Source organism: Taudactylus pleione, unplaced genomic scaffold, assembly GCF_031769625.1.
Source record: "Taudactylus pleione unplaced genomic scaffold, aTauple2 ptg000093l, whole genome shotgun sequence".
Taxonomy (NCBI): Eukaryota; Metazoa; Chordata; class Amphibia; order Anura; family Myobatrachidae; genus Taudactylus; species Taudactylus pleione.
In genome coordinates, this window is record NW_028284495.1 from 30,568,935 (window position 1) to 30,589,438 (window position 20,504).

Consider the following 20,504-nt stretch of genomic DNA (forward strand, 5'->3'; position numbering starts at 1 on the left):
GGAAGTTAGGGTTTGGCACCGGGAGGGGGAAGTTAGGGTTTGGCACCGGGAGGGGGAAGTTAGGGTTTGGCACCGGGAGGGGGAAGTTAGGGTTTGGCACCGGGAGGGGGAAGTTAGGGTTTGGCACCGGGAGGGGGAAGTTAGGGTTTGGCACCGGGAGGGGGAAGTTAGGGTTTGGCACCGGGAGGGGGAAGTTAGGGTTAGGCACGAAAGAGGGAGGAGTGAAAATTTTTTGATACAACACCTCAGCGCATCAAAGTACAGCAGCCAACAGTGGAAATACTAGGGTACCTTATACCCCTAAAATAAAAATAAGTGAGACAAATAATATGTATGACCACTGTGTGGCGCTATACCCAACCAATCAAGATGACAAATAATTTTGCTACTTCCCTTTCCTGTTCCCTCTTTGGACGGTGTACCAGGAAAGTTCCCAATATGTCTAAAGAGAGATAGTCACAATAGTGTGATATTGAAAGCAACAAGTAAATTTATTCATCAAAACACACACACATAAAGATCGATCTTAAAAAAGGCTTAATATAGCCAAACAGATGCCAATAAGGCGTAGTACAATAATTTCTTTTAAAAGGAGAGAGGGGACCATATGCCCTGCGTACCAGATCCAAGATGTAAAACAGCGTTGTGGGTGCAATGCTGACTGTCTGGACCAAGTCAAGCAGTGACTAACCAACGAATACTGGTACTGGGGGTCACGGGTCCTTCTCCTCAGTGCACTGTTACACCGTCCAAAGAGGGAACAGGAAAGAGAAATAGCAAAATTATTTTTCATCTTGATTGGTTGGGGATAGCGCCACACGGTGGTCACACATGTTATTATTTGTGTCACCGAAGAGGGAGGGTTAGCATACCGACCAACAGGTGTCGGTATGCTAGCCCTTTCGGGATGCCGCCGTCGGGATTCTAACAGCTGGGATCCCAAGCGCTGGCATCTCGTACCGAATCCAATAAATGTACCCCTTTAATTCTTGCTAGCTTTGTTGCACACATGTTTGTGCATCTTGATAATGAATATGTTGATCATATAATGACACATGACGGTTTGTAGAATGTGAGAGTGCTAGTGTGACTTGAATTCCGAAAATCAGATAAAATAAAGTTTTAATGCTGTGTTTAGTTGTAAAACATATGGTGCACAAATTGCCAGGTTGACATGATACATATATCTATATTTGTTTAATTATGAAAATTGGACAGCAAGAAGAAAGAACACTGTGTATACTGCAACCACATATATTCCTGCAAGAATACTAATATGAAGTTTGTTGTATTTGTATGACATTTGCTTCTTTTATGCATTGGTTTTTCATTCGAGATGTCACTTTATTATTCTTACTAACGTAATGCCACATGGCTTTCTTCTATTGTGATTACAGCTTTTGCTCTTTCAGAGTTATTAGATAATTCACTTTCCGCAACTGCACAAAATTCTGGCATTCGCAATATACAGATTAGGCTGGTAAGAAGCTTTTATTGTTTGGTTACCCACATACAGTATTTGTGTGTTTTATTTTGTATATTCTGTTTTCTAAATCTTTCCTTTCATTCAAATAATACAAAGCTTTTTGATGAAACACAAGGAAAACCGGCTGTCGCAATTATAGATAATGGAAAAGGAATGAGCTCAGTACAGCTGAAAAATTGGGCAGTATATCGTTTGTCAAAATTTACAAGAAGAACTGAAGGCTACAGGTTAGATATTTAATGGTTTGCTTTATTTATTTTTTTTCAATGACTTAAATCACTTTTTTTTATTTTTTTTATTATCAAAGTATAGAGAAAAGACAGTAAAATATCCATGTGAATTTGTTTGTGAACAGTTTAACATCTTGAGTAAAATTTAAAATCCACTTAAACTATAAAAGATCCTTATGATAAAATCAATTCTAAGGCTCCCCAACAGTTCATGTTTTAGAGAGATCCATGGTTGAGCAGAGGTGACCTAATTAGTACCTCAGTCAATTTGATTTAACCACCTGTGCTCAGCTATGAATATCTCTAAAACCTGAACTGTTGGGGAACCTTGAGGACCACGTTTGGGAACCTCTGTACTAGAATATAATGTATGCCCTATGTATTCGATGTATAATCTAAAACCCATTTTATTGCAATGGTTATTGGTGGCATAGAGGTTTGTTTGAAAATATGTCCCTTTTTATCTTTTAGTGATGATACTAGCTATGTCCGTCCTCCACCTGTTGCACGCAGTCTGAACAGTGATATCTCTTACTTTGGTGTTGGAGGAAAGCAAGCTGTTTTCTTTATAGGTCACTCAACTCGTGTACGTAAGCTAAATACTGTCTGCATTTACATAAAAGTTAAAATGCTACTTTTAAAGAGCAAAGTGTTTAATAGAAAAATGAAAACAAGAACACTAGAAATTGATCCAATAAAGCTCTTGAAAGTATTCATTATGTTATTTATAAATTTATTTAAAAAGGTAAAACTGCATATCCACAATTGTCGTGCTCAAACATAAAGCTGCAGTGCCCTTCAAAATCCTTCATTCTTGGAAGGTCTATTTGGCTTTTGGTACTCGTGCTTTGAAATCTTGATGTTGGGGAAAAGTAGTTTTGGGGTTTGGTCTTAAATTAGGTCTCTCTTAATATGACACTTCTATATTTAAAAAAAAAAAAAGAAAAAGAGAACACATGAAGCTCTTGGAAGTGATCACTTTGTGCTCCATTAGTGTGGTTGGGTATAGCTTTTAAATAGATTTTAAATGTGGGAGAGAAATTAATACTTCAGTTTTCTGGTATAGTCCTTAGCAGCCCATCAAATAAAAAACGATCTGTGTTTTTTGTATCGTTTTGTTACTGAAACTTTTCAGAGTCTCTCGTTTTACTTTTCAGGTCTAAATTTTTGTATTGACCTAATAGTAGTAGGTCAACTTCTTGCACACTTTCAAGCTATTTCGCGTCTTGTGGTCACCTTTCATTGGTGGACAAAGAATCATAGAGTCCTGTATAGCTCATATGCAAGGAGTTTCTCCCATAAACCAACTTACCTCTCTCTCAGAAGAAAAATTTAATTGTTCACCTTGTCCCTTAGTTATGGGAGTTTTTTATTTTTTTATTTGAGAACAGACCATCTCCCCCTGGCAATAAGCTTTGCAGGACACTTTTTTTTTTTTTTTTTTGGTAGACACATGACCTTTTGGAATTTGTTTCTCTCTTCAATTTTTTATATATTTATTCCCTTACAACCAATTAAACAGTCTTTCTAAATACATTAACTAAATCATGCTGTGGCTGTTAATGTTATATCAATATTTATTCCCCATTTTTTAATGCCAATCAGCAGAGTGGAGGTTAACCTGTCGCCTTTCTTCCGAACTATTTACAACTGTCAATAGCAACTACTTGCGTGTAAGGCCATGATTGGTTGCTGTGTGTTTAGTGCAGATTGCCATTAAACAAATGTTGATAAACACTAATTTGGGATTCTTGTGCCCAAGGTGAGCTTTCTCCGCTTTAGATTACCTGGAAATGACATCTCATGATTTCATGCTAATTATTCCCCTTTGTCAATTCGCAGTTTAACGTGCTTGAAAGCCAGTGATTTTTTTTTTCTTCCTTTCTTACCCTCAGTTGGGAATAAACTGGAGGGCAGCTTGCAAAAGTGTTCAGCTCACAAGTCAGGTAGCTAAAGAAAAAATCCAAGCTGGTTGGGTCATTGCTTTGACCTGAGGGCTGAACATATTTGGATAGGAGCAGCCAGTTACATTTAAATTCATTTTAAAGTGCCAATTGGTATCCTGACTGTGGATTGAAGTATAGATTCACAAATTTGAACAAGGGTCTCGTAGACCCAGAAAGAGGAGGCCTGATTCAGACCCGCTCGCGAGCGCTGAGTGCTCGCAAGCGGGTCGATGTTGGCCCAGTGCAAGGACTGACCCGGCTCCATCGTGCGCATGCGCGAGACCCGGATAGCGACAGCCAAGCCGTCGCTATGGGTCTCGTACCAAAGGCGTGCTGTCGATGGTGAGTGACAGCACGCCTCCTTTGGTGGGCGTGCTGGGGGCGTGGCTGCCCAGACGGAGGCGTTCCTATGGGAACGCCTACCGTCTGGGGCCAGCCCCACTGACATCACAAGTGATGTCAGTGGGACTGCCTTCGGCTCTGATAGAGCCAAAAGCACTCCAGGGCTTGCGGCAACGAGACCCTACCACAAGGGTCTCGTTGCAAGCCCGATGGTCGCGATGGTCTTGACCATTGCGACCATATTTTTGGCTGCTCGCTATAGCTGTGGGTTGTCACCCACAGCTATGCGAGTGGCCAGGAGGCCGCTCTAAAAAAAGAGAAGGACGGCCCTGATTCAGAGTGTGCGCTCTGTCAGAGCGTCCGGCTCGGAATCAGGGCCAGGATCCATTATTTCATCTTTATAGTCTTAAAATGACTTCCAAACAGGACATTTTAAGTGAACATTTGAACTTGAGTTTGGCGCTCCACAAGACCACCATTCTGTAGAAATCTGGTCCTTACTGGCAAAGGACCATCCTTTGGGAAGCAGCCTTCATGAAAACTAATGAATTGTATGTGTTTTAAAAAAAATATTTTTAAAAATCGGGTATTGTTGAGCAATATAAGTATTGTATTTTATTAAATATACACATAAAGATACTATGTATGTATGTATATATATGTGTGTGTGGATAGAGAGATGGACAGATAGACATGCGTATGTGTGTATATCTATATAAGTCCAGTATAGCCCGCACTCACTGCAGCCAATGTCAGACCAAAAGGGTGCACCTCAATGTAACCACATGGAGCATCCAGGGTCCATACATTTGTAGAACAATAAAGTAGAGAGGGCACTCACCATAATTAAGCAAAATTAAGTCCAGTTTATTCACATACCACCAGTGTCATATAGCTGTAAAGTCTGACGTTTCGGTCCCCATATGAGACCTTTGTCACGGTGCAGCCATAACACAATGTTATTCAAGCCATAAGAAAAGTGTAACAACAATTACCACAGAAGACAACATATATAGCACGCATAATGCTTACCAAGTGGAAGGCCAATCGATCACTATGAGACTGCACATGCTGTGCTAACACGCACACCCACGTGGCCATGCCCCCTAGCACAAACCAGCTCCAAACCTCATGTTTAGCTTGCAGTGATGTTCATATCCAGGTGCTGTTTAGCACAGCCCTTTTCCATGTGACTTTGTAGTATGATGTCACAGAGGTTTGCTGTCATATGATTGGTTCTCCAACATGAGGCTTGGAGGTGGTTTGTGCTAGGGGGCGTGGCCACGTGGGTGTGCGTGTGAATAAACTGGACTTAATTTTGCTTAATTATGGTGAGTGCCCTCGCTACTTTATTTTTCTATATATATCCATATTTATTTATATATATCTCTCTCTCTCTCTCTCTCTATATATATATATATATATATATATATATATATATATATATATATATATATATATATATATATATATATATATATATATATATTTTCCAGTCAAAAGTTTGGACACACCTTCTCATTCAATGGTTTTTGTTTATTTAAATTATTTTCAACATGGTAGATTAATACTGAAGACATCAAAACTATGAAAGAGCACATATTGACTTATGTTGTAAACAAAAAAGTGTTAAACAAATCAAAACATGTTTTTTATATTTTACATTACTCAAAGTAGCCCCCTTTGGCTTTGATGACAGCTTTGCACACTCTTGGCATTCTCTCAATCAGCTTCATGAGGTAGTCTCCTGGAATGGTTTTCCAACAGTCTTGAAGGAGTTCCCGAGGTGCTGAGCACTTGTTGGCTGCTTTTCTTTCACTCTGCGGTCCAACTCATCCCAAACCAGCTCAATTGGGTTTAGGTCGGGTGATTGTGGAGGCCAGGTCATCTGACGCAGCACTCCATCACTTTCCTTCTTGGTCATGTAGCCCTTACATAACCTGGAAGTTTGTTTGGGGTCATTGTCTTGTTGAAAAACAAATGATGGTCCTAGTAAGAGCAAACCAGATGGGATGGCATGGTGCTGCAGAATGCTGTGGTAGCCATGCTGGTTGTGTGCCTTGAATTTTGAATAAATCACCAACAGTGTCGTCAGCAAAGCACCATCACACCTCCTCCTCCATGCTTCACAGTGGGAACCACAAATGCAGAAACCATCCGCTCACCTTTTCTGCGTCTCACAAAGACAGGGCGGTTGGAACCAAAAATCTCAAATTTGGACTCATCAGACCAAAGTACAGATTTCTACTGGTCTAATGTCCATTCCTTGTGTTTCTTGGCCCAAACAATTCTCCCCTTCTTGTTGTTCATCCTCAGTAGTGGCTTCTTCGCAGCAATACGACCATGAAGGCCTGATTCACGCAGTCTGAATAGTTGATGTTGAGATTTGTCTGCTACTTTAACTCTGTGAAGACTTTATGTGGTCTCTAATCTGAGGTGCTGTTAAGTAGCGGTTTCTGAGGCTGGTAACTCTAATGAACTTATCCTCTGCAGCAGAGGTAACTCTTGGTATTCCTTTCCTGAGGCGGTCCTCATGAGAGCCAGTTTCATCATAGCATTTGATGGTTTTTGCAACTGTTCTTGAGGATACATTCAAAATTCTTGAAAATTTTCCATATCAAATGACCTTCATGTCTTAAAGTAATGATGGACTGTCGCTTCTCTTTACTGAGTTGAGTGGTTGGTGCCATAATATGGATTACAACAGTAGTCAAACAGTGGTGTCCACTGTGTGCTAACCCTACCTCTGCACAATACAACTGATGGTCTCAAACACATTAAGAAGGCAAGTAATTCCAGAGATTGACTCTTGACAAGGCACACATGTTAATTCAAAACCATTCCAGGAGACTACCTCATGAAGCTGATTGAGAGAATGACAAGAGTGTGCAGAGCTGTCATCCAAGCAAAAAGGGGCTATTTTGAGGAATCTAAAATATAAAACATATTTTGATTTAACACTTATTTGTTTACAACATAATTCCATATGTGTTCTTTCATAGTTTTGATGTCTTCAGTATTAATCTACTATGTTGAAAATAATTTAAATAAACAACCATAGAATGAGGAGGTGTCCAAACTTTTGACTGGTACTGTATATATGTGAAAACAGCCGTACCTGTGAAACAATTAAACAGTATAAATTGATACACAGAATTACCTTTTAAATACTTTTCCTACTTTCTTATACAGACTTACTACTTTTCATTTATTTAGATGGCATGATCTAATGAATAGTTCCTTATTTTATTAAGTAAACCAATAACAGCTATGTTTTAATTTTAGTGCACCACAACCGAGCAACTTCTTTCTCTCTACTAATTGTACTAATCATTCTAGTTGCTAGTGGTAGTCAATAATATATAGACATTAATACACTTTACAAAATACAAGGTATTATTTACACCACATAAAGAATGAACATTGCTGCTTAGTGTGGTGGGTCGCCACTATATCATCTTTAAGTAATACAACTTGAGTTTAAGGTTTAGTGGTACTTTATTTTTTATCATTTAGACATAGTTTTATGTCTAAATATACTTAAAGACAAACTGTTTTAATTGTAAGTACAACAAATATTCCATTCTCTAGTAGGATATAAATACTAAATTGAGTCAAGTTGTTAAAGATTGTAATTGGATTTTAAATGTACCCAATTCTTGGGTTGCAAGTTAAATATGGATATTTGTTTTTTAAGATTATTACCAAGACTTCAGGCTCACAAGATGTTCATGAATTTTTGCTTTCGAAAGAAGATTTTGAGAAGAGAGAGAACAATAAAGAATTTATTTACAGTGGCTACATTAGAAATCGAAAGGTAAGAATATATTCCACATAAGTACAAAGACATCCGTCTGAAAATAGGGTGGTTCTTCTGATTTAAAAAGAAAATGTCCAAACATGAGTGAATTTCATCCTGGGCTTGTGAGTGGATTTTAACAAACTCCCCAGTCTTCACCAAGAAACACCACATGGTGGTATGGGCTTCGCTGCCAGAAGCCCTTGAATCGCAGCTCTTGGCCTAATTCAGACCTGCTCGCGAGTGCTCGGCGCTCGCAAGCGGGTCGATGTTAGCCCAGTGCGCATGCGCACGACGGAGGCGGCTCCGTCGTGCGCATGCGCGAGACACGGATTGCGACAGGCAAGCCGTCGCTATAGGTCTCGCTACAAAGGGGGCGTGCTGTCGATGGTGAGTGACAGCACGCCCCCTTTGGTGGGCGTGCCTGGCTAGACGGAGGCATTCCCATGGGAACGCCTACCGTCTGGGGCCGGCCCCACTGAGAACACAAGTGATGTCAGTGGGAGTGCTTTCGGTTGTGATTGAGCCAAAAGCACTCCAGGGCTTGCGGCAACGAGACCCTACCACAAGGGTCTCGTCGCAAGGCCGATGGTCTTGACCATCGCGACCATCTTCCTGGCCGCTCGCTATAGCTGTGGGTGGTCACCCACAGCTACACGCGCGGCCGCTCTAAAAATTCAGAGGGACGGCCCTGATTCAGAGTGAGCGCTCTGTCAGAGCGTCCGGCTCTGAATCAGGGCCTCTGTGTGTTGTGACACACTACTTCTAATTACATAAGTAAAACTTCCTACGATTTGTGCCACAGTAGTCACACTGTACTGTTGGTTCTTACCAGTTGTAACAGCCTTCATTGGCCTTTCACATTGATGAGTTTTGGCCGCCTAACATATCCTGTACATGGTTCATTGTTTTTTCTATCCTTAAACCATTGCCTGTCAGTAGGTGTTCCCCATGGCTGACTTTGCGCACCCCACAAGCATTGCCATTTTGGAAATGCTCTGACCCAGTCTACTTGCCATAATGATTTGGTCCTTATCTATGTCAGTCAGGTCTTTAAACCTGCCCATATCTTTTGCATTTAACAAATTGACTTTTAGACTGTAAGCTGGCATTAGGTACTCATATTTTCCTGACCTTGACATGCGCCATTGTTATGAGAGTCATTTGCTTCATATGGGAGTGGTCATAATTTTTTAGGTCATGGGATGTTAGCAAGCAATATTTTTTTTACCCCATTCATTTAATCAAAGGTCATGTTACAATATATGATACATGTCCCAGTGTGCATGGCCACCACTTCTGCATGACCTGTAGTGTACATACGGTTTCTCTTTTTGAAGGAGAAAGCTTAGACGCCCAGTGGAGACACTTTATCTTTGTCCTTTGCTGAGACCTAAGCTGATCAGAGAAATGCTGAATTTTGCCACATTTCTTCTGGCAAAGATTCTGTGTCTTGATGTGTTTAATTGCACCACCGAGAGCTTGTAGTTGTTGAGAAGGCACTAAATATGTTTTTGCTGTATTGGCTATCTAACCATGTATATGTAGGGAGGTCATGACCTGGAGTATACGGTTTATGGCAGTTGCTCAAAAATTTCTGAAGCAATATTGTGATTAAAGCCATATTGCAATTCATTGTTTCCTGAGGATATGGTCATAAAAACTAACGGCACTTTGCATGAAGTCCTTGGAAAAGTGAATAGTTAAAATTAGACACCTGAAATGGAAATGTTGTCCCACCACAAAAAAAAAAAAAAATCAGATAAACCGATGAATAGGAGTGTGGAGATATGTATCTTATAGATCTAATGAAGCAAGGAATTTTTTATTCTGTGTTTGAGATTTGACTGATCACTGATGAGTTTAATACTAGGAAGTTTTTGAAGCAAAAACTTATTCCCCTCTGTATAACCGGAACAGAAGAAATAACTTATTCTTCATTTAGATTTTGAAAACATTTTTGTAGTGCCTCTAGTGGAACTCTGGATTTCACGAAGACTTTAGGTAGAATATAAAATTCTTATCTTTTACCTTTTTAGTTGATATTGCAAACCCAATAATCAGTGGTGAGCATCTATTTTCTGCTTCCTTGTGTGTGTATCCTTATTACAAATGTATGTCCAAATTATGTATGTTCTGGAATATTAAACCATAGCCACATTGGACGTAAGCATTTTTCTAGAACAAATATGACATTTCTTAAATCTGCTTTTTATAGTTCTGTCCATAGTATACTTTAATGGACCCTTCAGCTGTTAATGGAGTAGTTGTCCTTGTAGATAGGCTGGCTACTGCCAGTTCAGGAGCAGGGCTGCACTGCACCCTTTGCTGCCCCCTGAACATGTGACTTAGGAGGTGGGGTCACCAGCACTGTTAAGTACAGCACTACCCGAAGCGTCCTTAGGATGAGTCAGAGTGGGTGTACAAGCTACAGGGTGTGTTACTAAAGCGTCCAAATGACGCTTAGGGCAGTTCTGATAGTGACGCACTGTGCCAATCCAGCACCCTGCAGACCAAATGCACAGACAGTGGTACAGCGACTGTGGCACTTCCTGGTCCCTGTGCCCTGTGTGATACTACTGCTTGCTCACTGCTAGTACGTCCAAGGCTATGGCTACATCAGTTTTAGTACCTCAAGACCTTTTAGGAGCTTCTTTATACTGAAAGGGATAAATATGGTTGTCTGTTAAGTTAAAAACTCACTTAATCATCAGACAAACCTTATAACATGCTGTACAAACACAATGATAAGTTTCTACATCAGGGTCCATAGGGTATCCACAGGATACCTTGGGGTATAGGTGATGACGTCAGTCACGTGCACCACAGAGTTAAGTTTCTCAGCCTCCCAGGAGGCACTGGGTTCCCCCTCCTTTCTCCCGCCCCCGAGGCAAGGCAAATCAGTTTTCGTTGGTGCTCAGAGTCGGATCACCTGAACAGAGGGGGGCTGTTATGGCCCCTGAAGTTTTTCTTCCATGCAGCTGTGGCTGCACATCTGAGTTGTACAGCATGGACAGTCAGTACTGACGTCCATGCTGTCACTCCTACACTCCATCGGTACAGGAACGCCGGTACTGATCTGGGGATGCTGGTAGGTATCTGGGGTCACAGCTAGCGGTGACCCCAGATACCTGGACTGTGGCCGGATCCAAGGGGGTCAGGTAAGCGGCGGAGTCCCGTGGAGGGTCCCCGCCGGACAACACCGTCCTAAGTCCCCAGGCAGTGGGGCTCCCTGGGGACTGGCTGCAGCGTGGAGCCAGGTACTAACCTATGCTTCCACTATGCCCCTGGGACAGCGGGCCGTGGCTGTGCGGCAAACGTCCGGCGTCCTGGGGGTTAAATGCATGCCAGGGGAGCGCGCCTTCCCTGTTTAGAGCCGGTGCCTCCCTCGCTGCACAGGGCCTCTCCACAGTGGTCTGGTCCCTCTGTGTGAGCGCTCCTCCCCCTGGCCCGCCTCCTCTCTGCTCCTCGGCGGCCATCTTCCTCTGAGTGACTTGGCAAGCGCTGCTGGACGCTGATCATCGATGGCTGTGTGTCTCCTCCGCTGTTAGGTCAGTGTATGCAGCGCTGTTTCCTACCAGACTCTGTGTCTGTGTAGTTGAGCTCAGCGCTGATAGTGCAGGGATTTCTTCTGCATTGTATGTGACTAACTGCCAGCGCTGCTGCCTGTACTTTCACTTCTGACGGTCAGCCATTTTTACTATCCCTGTCTTCCTCTGCATAAGCGACCTTTAGCATCTCAGACAGCTCAATATGATGAGGATGAGCTGTCGTCTGATGGTGAGATATTTGACCTTTCTGACCAGGAGCCCCTCCGTACTAAAGAGACGGAGTCTGTCTAAGGTCTATATACCTGGCCTTATATGTGCAGTCCTTATGGCCTTGGTTATTGAGGATGACGATCCCCCCGTGGCCAAATCCAAATACGCCTTCTTTAAGGATATTAAGGTGATGCCACTGTATTTCCTCTGTCTGGTCAGCTAGTGGATCATTTAGAGGAGGCGTGGAAAAATCCGGGTAAACGATAGCCTCAAAAACGTTAGGCTTTTGCATACCCCTTTGCGGATAATTATTTCTCTAAGTGGGAATCTCCTCCGCAAGTGGATTCTCATGTAACACGCCTAGTGAAGAGTGCTACATTGCCCATGCACTCCATGTCCTCCTTAAAGGATGCTACGGATCACAAGGTTGAAATATGCCTTAAGTCCATTTATTCCCTTGCTGGAGGTCCGTCCAGACCGGCTATGGCCGTGTGTTGGGTGACCAGAGCTATGGAACGCTGGGCTGATAGGTTGGAGGCGTCTCTGGACTCTGACTCTTCTGTGGAGCAGGCAGAGTTAGTTGGCAATCTCAGAGACTCAGCCACTTATATTAATGAGGCAGCCTTGGATATTGGTCTCCTCACCCCCAGGATCTCCTCTGCGGCTGTAGCCGCTCGTCGCACCTTATGGTTGTGCTCTTGGAAAGCGGACACAGAAACCAAAAAGGGCTTGGAATGCCTGCCATTTAATGGACAGGTCCTGTTTGGCCCTGATCTAGACAAGATAGTGGCCACTCTGGCAGCAGCCAAGTCCGCATGTCTCCCATCGGCTTCAGTCCCATCAGGGTCTGGTAGTTCGTCCTACAGAGCCCAGGGTAGGTCCGAGGTGCAGTACTTTCCAAGACAGGCTGGCCCCGAAAAGTCTACAAAGCCCAAGAAACAAGCTTGGAGTACAAGACGCCCTGCCCCCAAGTCGAACAATAATCCTTCGGCCTGACGGCCCGGGCCTCCCTTTGGGGGATCCCAGATTGGGAGGCCGACTGCTTCGGTTCGCCCAGTGTTGGTGTCTTACCACCAAGGATACTTGGGGACACGAGGTGGTCTCTCGGGGGTATGCCCTCTCCTTCCAGCGCAGGCTCCCCAGCAGGTTTTTCTCCATAGGCCTTCCGTCAGATCAGAACAAAGCCCTGGAACTACAGAAAGTGTTGCACTTTATGCTCCAGGCTGGAGTTATAGTGCCTGTTCCTTTCTCCCAGAGGGGCATGGGTTTCTATTCCAATCTCTTTCTGGTGCAGAAACCCAATGGGTTCTACCGTTCAATCCTCAACCTCGAATCCCTCAAAAAGTCCTTGAGGGTGCCTCTGCTCTGGATGGAGACCCTGCGTTCCATTATACTGGCGATGGAGCCTGGGGATTTCATGGTGTCGTTCATCCAGGACGCTTACTTGCATGTCCCCATTGTCTTACCGAATCAGCAATTCCTCAGGTTTGCAGTGCTCGACAAACATTTCCAGTTCCAAGCCCTGCCCTTTGGTCTGGCAACTGCGCCTTGTGTCTTTCCCAAATTCATGGCAACCAACCTGCGGATGCAGGGGGTCTGCTTGTTGCCTTATCTGGATGACCTTTTGTTGTTAGCAGGGTCTCCAGAGGTCCTCTTGCTTCATCTGCAACCGACAATCACAGTATTGCAGAATCACGGCTGGTTAATAAACTGGAAGAAGTCCACCCTGGTTCCCTCGCAGAGGATTCTCCATCTCGGGGCCTTGTTGGACTCTCAACAACAGAGGATCTTTGTGACAGAGAAAAGGATCTCTGCATTGCAGTCAAAGGTACGCAGTTGCCTTCATAGCCACCGAGTGTCTATTCACTCGGTGATGAAGTTACTGAGCTCCATGGTGTCACTCTTCGACATGGTGGAATATGCCCAGTTTCACTCCAGACTTCTGCAGCAGTTGATCCTCTCCAAGTGGAATGGGTTGCCTCAGCGGATAAAGACGCAGACCATGGTGCTTTCTGCTGAGGTTCGTCTGTCTCTGGCCTGGTGGTTGCAGACGAATCACCTGAACAGGGGTAGAGAGCTGGGTACTTTTGACGATGGACGCCAGTCTCAGAGGCTGGGGAGCAGTCACGGGTCCACACTTGTTCCAGGGCAGGTGGACCCCGGCTGAAGCGGCGCTTCCAATAAACATCTTGGAACTTTGCGCGGTATTCAGTACTCTCCAGCAGGCAACACCGGTTCTGCACGGAAAATCCGTGCAGGTCCAATCAGACAACGCCACCGCAATGGCTTACATAAACCGCCAAGGAGGAACCTGAAGTTGGGGAGCGCTGGCGGAGGTGTCCCGCATCCTGACTTGGGCGGAGGGCAATCCCCCTGCCATCTCAGCGGTGTTTATCCCGGGAGTCCTCAACTGGGAAGCAGACTTCCTCAGCCATCAGGACGTACATCCGGGAGAATGGTCTCTTCACCAGGAGGTGTTTCAACTCCTGGTGGACAAGTGGGGCCTTCCAGAAATAGACCTCATGGCCTCCCGACACAACAACAAACTGCCAGTGTACGGGTCAAGAACAAGAGACGTGGAGGCACTTCTGGTAGACGCTCTGTCGGTCCGGTGGACCTTCAATTTGCGTATCTCTTCCCGCCGTTCTCCCTTCTTCCTCGGGTAATCCGAAAATTGAAGCAAGAAGGTGGCACGCTCCTATTGATAGCTCCAGCGTGGCCCAGACGTCACTGGTTCTCAGACCTTCGGAGTCTCTCCGTAGACACTCCGATGCGGTTGCCTCTACGTCCGGACCTGTTGTCACATGGTCCTTGTCATTACCCGGACCTGCGTCGTCTGTCTTTGACGGCATGGCTGTTGAGACAGCCCTCTTAAGGTCCAGGGGTTTTTCCAGCTCTGTGGTTAACACCATGGTAAGAGCTCGGAAGCCTACGTCTGCAAGAATTTACCACCGAGTATGACATACTTTCTTTGAGTGGTGATCCTCAGGTGTTCCGGATATCCAGAGTGTTGGCTTTCCTACAGGCGGGCTTAGATCACGGTCTTCGCCTTGCTTCTCTGAAGGTGCAGGCTTTTGCCCTGTCAGTATGGTTTCAGCGTAGGATTGCTACTCTTCCTGATGTTCCGCACCTTTATGCAATGTGTACTCCGTATTCAGCCTCTATTTGTCCCACCAGTGGCTCCTTGGGATCTAGCTGTGGTCCTGAGGGCTCTCCAAGGACCGCCATTTGAACCACTGGGCTCAGTGGATTTCAAATGGCTTACAGCTAAGACTGTATTCCTTCTGGCCATTGCTTCAGCCAGATGGGTCTCAGAATTGGGGGCTCTTTCATGTAGACCTCACTTTCTCATTTTTCATAGAGACAGGGCGGTGCTTCGCACTCGCCCTAGTTTCCTCCCAAAGGTGATATCTAGTTTCCACATCGAGGAAATCATACTGCCGGCCTTTAATTCACCAGACCTCTCGGTTGGTGAGGCCGCCTTGGATGTAGTGCGGGCTCTAAAGATTTACGTTGACCGCACCAATTCTTTTAGGAAGTCGGACTCCTTGTTTGTCCTTTGTGGCTTCCGAAGGAAGGGTTGGCCTGCCACTAAGCAATCTTTGTCAGGATGGATTCGGATGTCAATTTCGGAAGCTTATATTCATGAAGGGCTTCCAGTTCCATCCTCTGTTAGGGCTCATTCCACTAGGTCTGTGGGTCCTTCGTGGGCAGCTCGACGTGGTGCCTCAGCGGTTCAGCTTTGCAAGGCAGCCACGTAGTCTTCTGTCCATACTTTTGTAAGGTATTATGCATTTGACACCTTCGCCTCTCAGGATGCTTCCTTCGGGCGGTGGATTCTCCTTTCAGCACAGGAGCATCCTCACCCTTAAAGGATACTGCTTTAAGACATCCCCAAGGTATCCTGTGGATACCCTATGGACCCTGATGTAGAAAATATGAGATATGGTAAGAACTTTCCCTTGTTATCTCTATTTCTACGAAGTCCATAGGGTTCCACAAATATCTTTTTCAGTAAAGCACCCTTAAAGGAACTTAAGTACAGTGCTCTTCAGCTTTTTGGGGTTGAGCTCATCTTCCTGGCTCTGTGTTTCTCCATAAAGTAGGGGTTCAGCGTGCACAGAAACTTTCTGGCAATCAGTACAAAGGTTTGACCCAGAAGTGACCTCAAATAGTTGCTGGTGACTTTGTGGTACACTCAGAACGAAATGCAGTTGAGTTGAATCTGTAGTTTCCCAGTTGCACCTTAGATGTAGTAACTTGCACCACTACTGTCCCTGCTTGCACTGCTGGAGGTGTCACAGGGACCAACTGGTCTCATCCAGAACAGGTAAGTCACTTCACTTAAAAAAACACTGGAAGGTATTTGTTTTGCATTTTCTTATCTAATCTCAGCTGACCAAGCTATTAACCTATTTGTGGATGGCTGCCATGGAGTCAAAATTTAAAAAAAAATATTTGCAGTTTTTGAGTGCAAAATAGTACAACTGAACTTTCCTATTCCACAAGGCAGTAAGGAACATTACTATGCATGGATACACCCAGACAAGTGATTACACTGTACAACAAATAAATACTTTTTGTTTCCTTTTTAAAAATAGTCATACATTACTAAATTGAGGTCAAGAAAAACTAAAATGATTTCAGAATGTTTTTACTAGCTCTATTTTTTTTTGAGCTGCACTACTTGCACTATACTTTATGTACATTAGTAATATAGTCATAGTGAAAAGCTATTTTAAAATCTGATATTTTCTTGATTGAAAATAACAGTTGTTTTAATTCAATCAATCACAAATAAATACACAAAACGAAACAAACATACAGCATACGAAAGTACTATCTAATATAGTGACCTATTCATGGGGGTGCTTTCTCTTTGCTTGTCGCTTGTGATCCTCTTCTGGGGCATCTTTTGTCACTGTCCAACAGTAGTGATTCACCTACCCTGATATCTTTGTTCCATTGCTGAAATGTCTTTGTGGAATAGCTCACTATGCTTGTCACTCAGTGCACCACAGTTATCTTGTGTGGGTAATCCCATGAAACGCATATATTTGAATAGGGGAGGGGACAAATAACTGATTAATTTAATTGGGTCATTAGGCCACGCCCCCTCTGCGCTGATCGCTGGTAAGATTCTCTCCATTCTGCCCACTTCGCGAGGAATACCCCTACATCATCATAAATGGGCTATATCTTGGAACTCAGAGCTAACAGAGTTTTAAATGTCATATTCATTCTTTGCATGCTGAAATCAATTAGAAGTAACTATTTTCACATTGGAAATATTTTCATTGTTGTGCAGTGTTATCAAATACAACCAGGTTGAATCCTTAGTATCCTTTCCATCTGATGAATTCAGGTAGTGGGATTTTTCCTCTACCATTTAATGCATTTGATGCCAAACTCTCCAGTTGGATACTTATTCTTAGAATACTGTAGAGGAAGTTTGAAAATGTCTCAAAGAAGCTTCATGTCATCACAGGTGCAACATAGAAATCTGTAGTAGCAATAGGTGCAACACAAGGGCTTTACAAATTTGAGTAAAGATGTTAAAGGAACATCCAGGACTGCATCAAAAGAAAAAAAAACTGTTGGAGATGGTCCAGGAAAGACAAAAGGCAATCTGTGAAGCTTCAGTGGACTCCATCAAATAAGTCTTCTAGAGCCATTGCTTCTACCAAAGAGCTTTGAGGCTGACTCATGGATGGCAAATATGAAAAAAAAAAAAAAAAAGACTAGGCTCTTACTCTTCGAAGGAGTAGATGCTCTTTCAAAAAAATGAGGAGCCCAATATGAAGAGTCCTAAGAAAATGAAAATAAAAGAACTCTTAACGTTAATTGTGACCCAACTTGTTTTGTCCACAGAGACTATGGTTCGGAATGTGATCCATTTGCCAGAGTATCTCTGTCGCACATCGGGGTTCCAGGCCCCATTACCTGACTCTGCAGTGCCAACTCACAGCCATTGGTGCTCCCGTGGGCTGCTCAAAGACATTCCTAGTTACATGGATGCCAACCAGCTGGGTGGTTGGCATCTCTCAAGTCTTCTCCTGTGCCGATGCAGCATTGGCATAACCATCTTTGTCGCTATCACCTGACTTGCTAACCACCATCCCGGGGCTGCTTTCCAATCATCTGACCTGTGCAGCCTATAAGGGACCCTATTAAATCTTTTCTGGCAATAGTGTAAGAGGACACATCCTTATCTGCATAAGGAGGAGCTTCATCAAGCCACCTAGCTCCATGCTATTTCCTAAAACCGAAGCCAACCCTAGAGTACCTGGTCATCAAAAACTCAGTGACCTGACAGTGTCCAATTCTAATGCATCAAGATGGAGAGAGGCATCCTTATCAATGATCCCTGAAACCAGACTGATGAGAGACCAGGTTTATCAATAGCAGTAATATCCATTCTGTTAAGACAATAAACAGCCCCAAGTTTACTACAAAATTTGAAAGATTTTCGGAAGCTACTGAACTTTGTGGAAAACAGAAACTAATTGATCCATCGGTGACATTCTGGTTTTGATGAATGAATGACTATGCGATAAGGGTCTAGCAGAGAGCACACAAGACTGCTATTTCTACGTTTTCTGGTGCTATGATTTCTGAACCTGGATTTACATGCCCTTACAGAGGCTCCATTTGAATTTTTGCAATACAGTTCACTGAAGTTCCTTTCCTTGACTTTTTAGTGGCAATTATATTTACACAGTGTTTCTTAGCTGTAAGTACTCTACTCTAAGTTTAAACATATTGTTGGATTCGATTTCAGGATAATGTGGGACTCATGACAAATCCTGCATCTACCTGTTTCGGAATGAAGGGCAGACACAAGATTTGGTGGGGGGGGGAGTGCTTAGTGCTGTGGTGTAATAGCAAATATATTTGAAAAGTAACTGAGTAAAGGGAGGTATCCACTACACGATTTTAGCAGGCGATTGAACGATAACGACGTCGTTATCGTTCAATCGTTTAAAAATCGTTTATAAATCGTGCAATGTTTGGTTGTTAACGATCAACGATGCGCGCTCCCGCTGGTCGTTTGATCGTCTCGTCAGTCGACTGAACATGCAGGTCAATTTCACTTGATCTATTAAAGATAGTTTGCAAATCGTTTGCAAATCGTTCAGACTGAAAGATAAAATTTCAAGGGAAAATCGTTTAGAGATTGGACAAGGGAGTAGAGATAGTCTTTTGGATGTGCCCCTTAAGTTCCCATTCAGTGTAGTAACTGCTTGGTATTAACACTTACCATCTGCACCTGGAGGAAGGCGTGGTAACTCCAATACCAATTATTATGTTTCCTTGCTCTCCTTCATGGCAGCATAGTTCCCATCTCTGTTATGTGTTGTATATGTGGTTTGCTGTTCTAAAAGATTTCTGCAGTTTGGGAGAAACCAGACGGCCCCTAGAGAATAAAGGAGTTGCCTTATATGCATTTATCAAGTGTTTTCTTTTCTGTCCTACCTCAGCTAGAAATGAGGATAAACTCAGTCGTATCTGCTGCCATGGAGGAGATCAAGAATATATAGTTAATGAAAAGAATTCTGTAGTATATCACATACAATCTGAGTAAATAATAGTTTGAAATACATAATTTATACATGCAAACTTTATCATTACAAAAAATACTTGTCATTTTTTACAGCCAGCTGATTTTTCTCATGTCACAGAAGATGAGCGGTACCTGCGTAATCTGATCATGGATGAAAAAGATAAAGATAGCTTTACAGCAGTCATCGTGACTGGCATTCAGTCTGTGCATATTCCGTACTTAAAGCATTTTCGTCATCTATGGACCAAACAATTAGCGTAAGTTTGTCCACTGTGTGATATATAGAAAAAAGAAAAAAAAAAAACCTCAATCTCTATTATCATGTAGGATTTAAGTATTTTTTGTTAACTAATACCTCTGAATCTCTATTATGTAGGATTTAAGTATTTTTTGTTGACATTTCTGCAGTGTGCTGGAGGAAATATTTTTATTCTATGGTTCAGTGTAAACCCCCCCCCCCCCTTTACAAGCACCTGTGCTATGTCATTAAGCTGATATGAGCGACCACCATACTTTTTGTCCACTGTGTGATATGCCAAAAAGGTTTTTAAAAAAATATTTTGTTTCTGATTTAAATATTGGAAATGTAAAATTGATTACTGCTATAGAGAGATTTTGATTTTGTATACAATCAATTTATTTTTCCAGGCACATCTACCATTATTATGTGCATGGACCTAGAGGAAATGTGTTGGACAAACCCAAAGACTTGCCTACCAGCGGTATTAACATTGAGGTAAATATAGTACACATTTTTATAGTGTTATTAGCTTGAATATTACTATAATATCTCTGTAAAAATTATTTCTGCATTCTTTTCATTCTGAATTACTATATCTCTAGCTTTAAAAATCTAAGTTAACTGTGCTTGGTGATGCATAATAATCCCATTAAATAAAAATAAATATGAATAAATCAGTGTTTGCTTGGTATTCTGGACACAGGAGGCTTGTTTAAAATGCAGTTATGTTTAATCACAAAAATATCTGAATTACATAAAAATATATAGAGGTGCATAAAAATAAAAAATATATAATCAGTAAAGCAGCATAATATAGAACAATAATGAGCTCATGAATAATCATATACAATAAAATTAGTTGCTAAATGAACTGGTCATAAATTGCTGTTCAATTGCCACTTTTATGTAGGAATGGTCAGTGTTCACAGCTGAATAAATGTTGCTACAAATGAATGTGTCAAATGGCTTGAAATAAGTTACCAATTGTTACAATTACAATATCCTCACAGAGCAAGCCTGAGGCTGGCTCTCCATGTTAAACAGTGATACTGGCGTCCCAGTTAGATCACAATTCTGCCGCTGAATAATGCAGTGTTACCTTGGTCCAAGTAGGGTGGTGTATAATCACCTTCTG

At 42.7% G+C, this 20,504-nt stretch overlaps 1 protein-coding gene across 2 annotated transcripts in view; it reads left to right on the forward strand.

Annotated features, from left to right (window-relative positions):
* Positions 1 to 20,504, forward strand: part of SMCHD1 (structural maintenance of chromosomes flexible hinge domain containing 1) — a 397,862-nt gene that overhangs the window by 37,544 nt on the left and 339,814 nt on the right. For both annotated transcript variants that reach the window (XM_088469636.1, XM_088469637.1), the window contains exons 4-9: positions 1,398 to 1,480; positions 1,583 to 1,713; positions 2,188 to 2,302; positions 7,702 to 7,821; positions 19,222 to 19,385; positions 19,777 to 19,864. In XM_088469636.1, coding sequence (XP_088325762.1) covers positions 1,398 to 1,480; positions 1,583 to 1,713; positions 2,188 to 2,302; positions 7,702 to 7,821; positions 19,222 to 19,385; positions 19,777 to 19,864 — 701 coding nt within the window. The remainder of the gene's footprint in view (positions 1 to 1,397; positions 1,481 to 1,582; positions 1,714 to 2,187; positions 2,303 to 7,701; positions 7,822 to 19,221; positions 19,386 to 19,776; positions 19,865 to 20,504) is intronic.